Raw genomic sequence first — 7,659 nt, 5'->3', positions numbered from 1 at the left:
AGAGAGAGAGAGCTCCACCAGACCTGGTGTTCCTTTTGCCCTCCAGTCAATAAAATGGAACTGAGGTAATTTTGAAAAAAGAAAAGACGAAAAACCTCAAACCTGAAGAGAGGAAAATGTTAACTTGCCCAAGAGAATAGCAGATGGTGAGTATAGAAACCCTGCTATGTGGTTTCCTTTGCCTAGGAGCATCTAACCCACAATGTCCCCGGAAGGATGTCAAAACTACTAAAGAAAAGAATGCAACATTTCTGGAATAGGTTTGAGTCTCAGCAAGTGATGGTGTTATTGTCACAAGACTGGACATTGTTACTCCTTCTGAAGATGCTCCCTAAACGATTTCACCCCGGGATTGGTTGGTGAAGTTGACATTCACGATCCTGTAGGCTCTGGTCGTCATCAAAGTTGGATGTCGATAAGCGGGATGTCTGGAGTGTGGAAATGAGTATGGAGACATCCTTGTGGCCTTGGCGTTACTGGGTTTCTGTGGAGAAGCTGGCTGCGGGAACCCGGGGCTGCTGATTTCTCGAGGCTTGGAGTGCGCCAAGGCCCCAAGGCCATGCTGGCTTGGCATGTGGTGCGCTGCAGGTGGGGGCCCCTTAGCGTGGTCCTCAGGCCGCCTGGGGAGCGACTCCGGAGGGGCGGCTCTTGCAGAACCCTGGCGCCGCCCGCCCGTGGCCTGTTGCCTGGGTTGCCTAACTGAGCGCTGGAGGCTGCACATAGCTGCATTAGCCTTCTGGCTGGCCAGCGCCGGCCCGTGGAACCACTGCTTGGGCGCAGGGAAGGAGGCCGCCCCAGGGCGGAGGCAGGAGGAGGCGCTACCACACAGGCCCTGGGTGCCTGTGGGTCCAGGCGAGCGCTGCCAGCTGTATGGAAATCCATGGACAATCCCAAATATGTTGTCGATGACAAGAATTGGCTTGGCCCCAGTTTTGGGCTATCTGATTCTTGAAGAAGATTTTAATGTTGCACTTTTTTTTTTTTCTCTAGCTGGGCTAACGGATTTGTCCCACTCACTTACATGATAATTTCAAGAGATGTAATGTTGATTGCTGCAGTGTTTTATGACAGATAACGAACTCTGCCAACACCGCGAACACTAGCTAAGTACTTCAATCCTTGCTATGCTACTGCTAGATTAAAACCCACATTCATCAGCAAGGTAAAAACAGCAGTCCAGTTAATTTTGGTGGCAGCTTCTTTGGCAGCTCCAGTTTTCAATCATGCTGACAGCATTTATCTTCAGATACTATGGTGTTGTACAGCCTTCACTACAGCTGCGTCAGCATACAGCTATTATCACTATGGTCAGCAAATTGTTCAGGTGATAAAGGACAAATGAGAGGCACCCAGCTCCTGCAGCAAGAAAGCCACTTGCTTCATTGGCAGCAGCGACAGCAAAAGCTACAGGACTTTCCCCATCTTGGTGTTCAGCTTGAGAAAGGACTTGTCAGACATACCATGTCTTCAAACCGAAGGAATGCATGTCGAAAATAAGCTCTATCATGGGCCTATGCAGAAATTCCAGTGTATTTTTAAATACAAATAAAACTATAATGTAGAATTTTTAATCTTAGTTTTTTATTAATTTGTGAGATGAATTATTCTAGTTATTGTCTTTTTAAAAAAACATAGTTGATAGCACTGAAACAGGAAAGCAAGAGGGATTTCCTGAGATTAGATATATACCCTACACAATGAGGCTAGCATTTTTATGTTTGAATTTTAAATATATATATATATATATATATATATATATATATGTATACACATTAACAGTTGATGTGGTTAATACTTGACCATTTGAGAAACTGAGAGTACACTTAGCTGTGGGTAGGGTAGAGGTGTACAGACCCTTAAAATGCAATAAGTTTAGAAAATAAAGAAAGGTCAAATAAAATAGATGGTTTTGAAGTTCATCAGTAGTCTTCCAGCCTCTCAGGTACCAACTTGGTTATGTATGGGGATAATAGACAATACAGGAGTCAGAGTAGGAGAACATGTAATAATAGGCTTTGCATCTTAAAGGCAGAGAATTACATCATTCCCTCCCACTGTTTCTAATGTAATATTTGTATGATATTGGAACCTGTATTCATATGTCATGTAAATAATATAAAACTTTATATTTTTCAAAAAAAAAGTTGGATGTCAAGGCCAGAGTCATTCTGTCCATTCCTGAAGAAGCATTATAAATAGACTCTTGCTGTTCTGTTTCCAAAGCACATTTTCATTTCTCTGTGCTTTCTTGCATAAGAAGGGGATGGTTGGTACACCACTTGAGTGTCAAGTTACTGAGGTCTAGTGTCAGCTTTTCTAGAGAGCTTGAATGAATGTTTGCTCCTGTACTGGTCCTCGCAGACATTCCAGATGTGTTTCCCACATACTTCTGGCAGAAGTGGCATTCACATTTAAGCATCTCCTGCTTTGCATCTTGAGAGGAAGAGGGATTTCCTTTCCTGTACCTTGGATGAGGTAAAGGAAACCTGACACATTTCTTTCTCTTGATTACAGCTAGGTTTGCTTACTTTTGGAGCGATCTTGAATTCTCAAGCTGTTGCTCTTCTTCCATCCTTTCAAAGAAAAGAGGCACATATTAGAAACAGTAGGCTCAGTTGAAAAGAGCTCATGCTATCTTGAAATTCTCAGGCAAATGGATGGAACTAGAAGAAACCATCCTATGTGAGGTAACCCAGTTGCAAAAACACAAAAACGGTATGTATTCACTCATATATGGATTTTTAGTTCTAGAGCAAATAAGTATCAGCCTACACTCCACACTGCCAGAGAAGCTAGAAAAGAAGGAGAACTCTAAGAAAGACACACATGGTCCTCAGGAGAAGGGGAAAAGGAAAGATCTCCTAAGGAAATGGGGATCATTAGGGGAGGGGAGCTGGAGTTAGAAGAAAGAGAAGGGGAGAAGGGGAGAGTAGAGGAGGACAGGAGGGAGCAGGGCAATCTAGTCAGGGGAGCAATGGAGTAGAACAAGAAAATGAATACCACCATGGAGTGAGCCATTAGAGTTCTAAAGAGAATTCTGACACTAGGGAAATGTCCAGAGATCTAAAATGTCAACCCCAACTAACAATCTAAGGAATAGGCTAGTGGCTACTTTAAAAGCCCTTCTCCAAGAGTGAGATTGATGACTAGCTTATATGTCATCTCAGTACCTTCATTCAGTAACTGATGGAAGCAGACACATACACTCACAGCTAAATACTGAGCTGACCTCTGGAACCCACATGCAGAGAGGAAGGAGTGATGAGCAAAGTGGTCAAGACCAGGCTGGAGAAACATGCAGAAACAGCTGACCTGAACAAGGGATTTCTCATGGACACCAGACTGATAGCTGGGAAACCAGGATTGGACTGTTCCAGAAACCCTGAAGGAGAAAGTCAGTTTGGAGGTATAGAAAATCTATGGGGCCACTGGTAGTGCATTAGTATTTACCCCTAGTACACAAATGAATTTTGGGATCCCTCTCTTCATAGAGGAAAAATCTCCCTGCCTAGACACACTGGGGAGAGTGTAGGCCCTGCTCAAAATGATATGACAGACTTTGGAGATCCCCACAAGGAAGGACTCACTCTCCCTGGGGGGCAGAAATGGGTTGAGATAGGAGGGTTGGAGGGTGCAAGGGAAAGAGGGGACGGGGAGGGAACTGAGATTGACATGTAAAAGAAGCTTGTTTCTAATTTAAATTTTAAAAACTCAAAAAAAGAAAAGAGCTCATGCTGCACAGAGTCCTGGATATATATATATATATATATATATATATAATATATATAATTAATCTTGCAAGAGATTTCACAACTCACTAAAGCAGCATAAACCCCAACTACATCCTAAGTATGTTTCCTCATACACACAGATAAGTCTACTCCTCAGCAATCACTAAGGAAACATCACTTTGCAACACACTGTGATCAGTACAGAAAACCACAACCAATCAAAATGCAGAGTTGTGAAGAGGGTTCTGAACAGATATATCTACAACAAAATGCCTGCAGCCAAGGCTCAGGGACCATTGTGGAAGAGGGCACAGAAAGATTGTTACAGCTAGAAGATCAGAGAGTTTCCTGTGAGACCGTGTCTCCTAGGAATGTCAGAAGCTACACACATAAAGCCTCACAGAGAAGATTACACAAACAAGAGCTGAACAATGATGACCCCAAAATACATGCTAACATGAACAAGGTTGTGAAGTGGAGGTAGAAGCTGGGGATAATGAAGTCTTATACAGGTAGAGAGAGCTAAGGGGTGCTGAGTCCAGGGAATGATACACTTCCCCAAAAGGTTCACACACATATGTTATTTAATACCAAATGCTCATCCTTGAAAATATACCTACAGGTAACATTATACAGACTGAACAGTTTGTATTAGGAATATGTATGCACTATGAATACAACAATCAATAACAGAAAAGGAGACAATGAATTTGAAAGAGAACACAGGAGGACAATAGGGGAGATTTTGGAGGGAAAAAAGGAGAGAGGAGATGATGTAATATTAATCTCAAAAAACTTGAGTGCTTGCTCATCAATCACCACTGACAACACCCAATCCTCTCTCCTCCCACCCCTACCCCTGTTTGCTTTAACAGAAAATCTCTGCCTCCTAGTGCACTGGAAAGCACAGTGGGTTGATTCATTAACCAATGTTGACATCTGTTGACCACAGTATCACATAAACTCCACAAGGGCAGATATTTTAGACAGTGCCCTGGTTAATGTCCAGTTCCTAGTACACGTCTACCAACATTTCCAGGTCCTAGGCCACTTCCTGTCACTTAGTAAGCCATTAATAAATGTGTCTGTCATGGAGAAATGCCACCCAAAATTAGAGCAATTGTTCCTATTGCTCTCCATCCTTGGAGGGTGATGCTGGAGAGCAGAAAATCAATGAAGGAACAGTACAGTCTGATGAAAAGCACAGGAAAATCAGGGCTTTGATGAGGTCACCACTAGCCATGTAGTAGTGCAGATGACAGACCTGGAAGTTATTTTACAGTGAGTAGGTACGTGTGTGTGTGTGTGTGTGTGTGTGTCTGTGTGTGTGTGTGTGTGTGTGTCTGTGTGTGTCTGTGTGTGTCTGTGTGTGTGTGTTCCTCTTTCTTTCTCTCTCTCTCTCTCTCTCTCTCTCTCTCTCTCTCTCTCTCTCTCTCTCTCTCTCTCTCTCTCTCTCTGTCTCTCTGAGAGTACCCTGTAAGTAGTCATCATCTATCCCACACTCTTGGATACGGCTTGGAAAGAAGCCTTTCAGTAGAGAGCAAGAGCTAAGTGCACTTGTCTCCTTGCTGAGGGCGTCTGGTCAAGGCTCAGCCTCACCTTTTTCGTGCTTCAAATTCCCCATTGCAAAGTGTTCTGTGCACCAGAGCTAACACCCTGTGAAAATGCAACTGCATCACTCTTATGTCTCATAACTTCTAAGGAATAACTGAGAGCAATGTGTAAGACTGCTACTTTCAGCCATAGATCGAAAATCCACTATTACAGCCCCTGCAGAGAAAGGACATTAAAGTTCAGATGGAAACAGAGGCAGGCTGAGGGAACAGAGAGAGTCAATTGGTTCGCACTGACTGGAACCATGGTAGGAACAGTTCTAGATCCTGTGAACTTTGCATCCTACGTTTCAAATGGAAACATCTACCTTCATGGGGAAAATGTCTGTACCACAATAAAAGGTTAGTGGAAGTGGAATTAATAGATTTGAATGACTTTTAAAATAACATCAAATTGAATGGGGCGTAAGAGTAGAATCTGTTCCTTTTAAATTTTACTCTTTTCGAAAATAGATTCTTTTCTTATAAAATACATCCTGATTGTGGTTTATTCCCCTCTGTCTACTCCTCCCAATTCCTCCACAAGTCGCCTCTCATCCAGATCCACTCCCTTTCTTCTCTCAATAGGAAAGAACAGACTCTAAGTGATTATATTAAAATATAAAGAATACAATACAAGAAGTAAAAATACTATTTCTTCATGGAACAGAATCACCAAAAGAATTAGGGACCTACCAGTGTCACATAAAGAATGGCTCCAGAGAACTCAATGTATTCAAATATATGATATATATTGAAACAAGCCATTCCTACTTTCAGCATAGAAACAAGATGGATTCATACCCAAATTCACCCCATGGTACCCCAACAAGGCCAGTGGTGGAAGTGTGAGGAGCATGCAGATTGGAGAACTGGTGAAGGTATCTGAGATGTCAGCAGGTGGGGACAAACCGGGATCCACCATCACTGCACCATTCACAGATAATGCCAGCAGCTCTCTTCCTTTCATACTAGTACTCACTGAAGCCATAACCAAAGAATTTTCCTTGTTTGTCTGGTAGACTAGTTGTCTCATTGTCACAAATGAAGATGTTGACCACGTGACATTCTGGGGCTTCTGGAATGACTCCGTAAAACTGAAAAGACTGCATTGCAGTGGGAAAAAACACGCAAGTAAAGAAAAGCCTCAGCCTCAGCTCACCCAAATCTTAATCTTAGACCACTGAGAAACCAGAGAAATGACACAGTCAACAGAAAATGTGGGAAAATACAAGTGAAGTTGCTCACAATTACAAGCCATGTAATGGGCCTGAAGACCATTCCTTCAAGAGAACTTCCAGCTCAGGGTTCACACAGCTTGTTTGTAAATCCCAGCTCCTCCATTTGTGAGCTTGTGTCTATATGTCACCCCACAATTTTTAGTTTATGTCCATGCCCCAGCTCCAGAATCTGTAAGATTTTTTCTATATCTGACCCCAAAATTTTTGACCTTGTGACTAGGTGTCAGGTCAAATTGATCCTGTGACTATGTCCCACCCCACCATTTTTTTGCCTTTTTCTAAGGCCCTGCTCTACCACATGCAAGCTTATGTCTTTGTCTCACCCCACCATTTGTGAACTTGGGTCTCTGTACTAGCTCCAGCATTTGCAAGACACACTGTGTTGTTACTCTCAGCACTCTAGTATCTTTTGTGGATGGGAGATAACAATAAGTCCCACACAGACACAGTTATTTGTATGGATGAATGTGATTTAGCAGGAGGCACTTTGAAGAGATTTTGACACACAGAACACAAGAGGTATTCCTCAGCTCCTGGAAACTCAACACACTTAAAAATGTCCTCCTAGGACACCCACACTGACTGAGCCCTCTGTTCAAACTCAGGCCAATGAATAAGAAAGGCTGAGAGACCCTCAGCCTCTCCCTGCTCTCCCCAAGTTCACTGAAGTGACATTCAGAATCAGGTGCATTCCCATACTCTGTGTGTAAATCTAAACCAAGGTGAACCAACCTCTTCAGCAGTCCCTCTCATACTGAAGGCCCCCACAGTTTTGACATGAACGAGCCTCTGGGTGGTCTGGGAGAAAGCTTTCCTCAGCGTGCTTCTTGTAGTCTTACTGGGCGATGGTTGGAATAACCAGTGGACATATTTCTCAGGGTGTTTCCAGGGAAATCAGAATCATATATTTTCTCTTGAAGCTCATTTAAATTCTGCCATTTCCAATAAACAGATTGACTGAGAGAAGTTGTCTTGGAGCCAACCATGGGCCTAGACTAATCACAGCACTGAGGACTGACCATTCTGAGCACTTTCTCAGGGCAATACTCAGCTTCAGAGCTGTGTCATATTTCTTCTCCAGGGCATATATATATA

The 7,659-nt window shown here is 43.0% G+C and overlaps 1 protein-coding gene across 1 annotated transcript; it reads left to right on the top strand.

Moving 5' to 3' along the window:
• Positions 1-559: 559 nt before the first annotated feature.
• Crls1 (cardiolipin synthase 1) lies at positions 560-1,342 on the top strand. The gene is given in 3 exon segments (XM_027431986.2): positions 560-676; positions 678-1,002; positions 1,005-1,342. Coding segments are annotated over 3 exon segments (780 nt in total).
• The last annotated feature ends 6,317 nt before the right edge of the window (positions 1,343-7,659 follow it).

This window comes from Cricetulus griseus, chromosome X (genome assembly GCF_003668045.3).
Source record: "Cricetulus griseus strain 17A/GY chromosome X, alternate assembly CriGri-PICRH-1.0, whole genome shotgun sequence".
Classification (NCBI taxonomy): Eukaryota; Metazoa; Chordata; class Mammalia; order Rodentia; family Cricetidae; genus Cricetulus; species Cricetulus griseus.
This window is presented reverse-complemented; position numbering and strand designations above follow the sequence as displayed.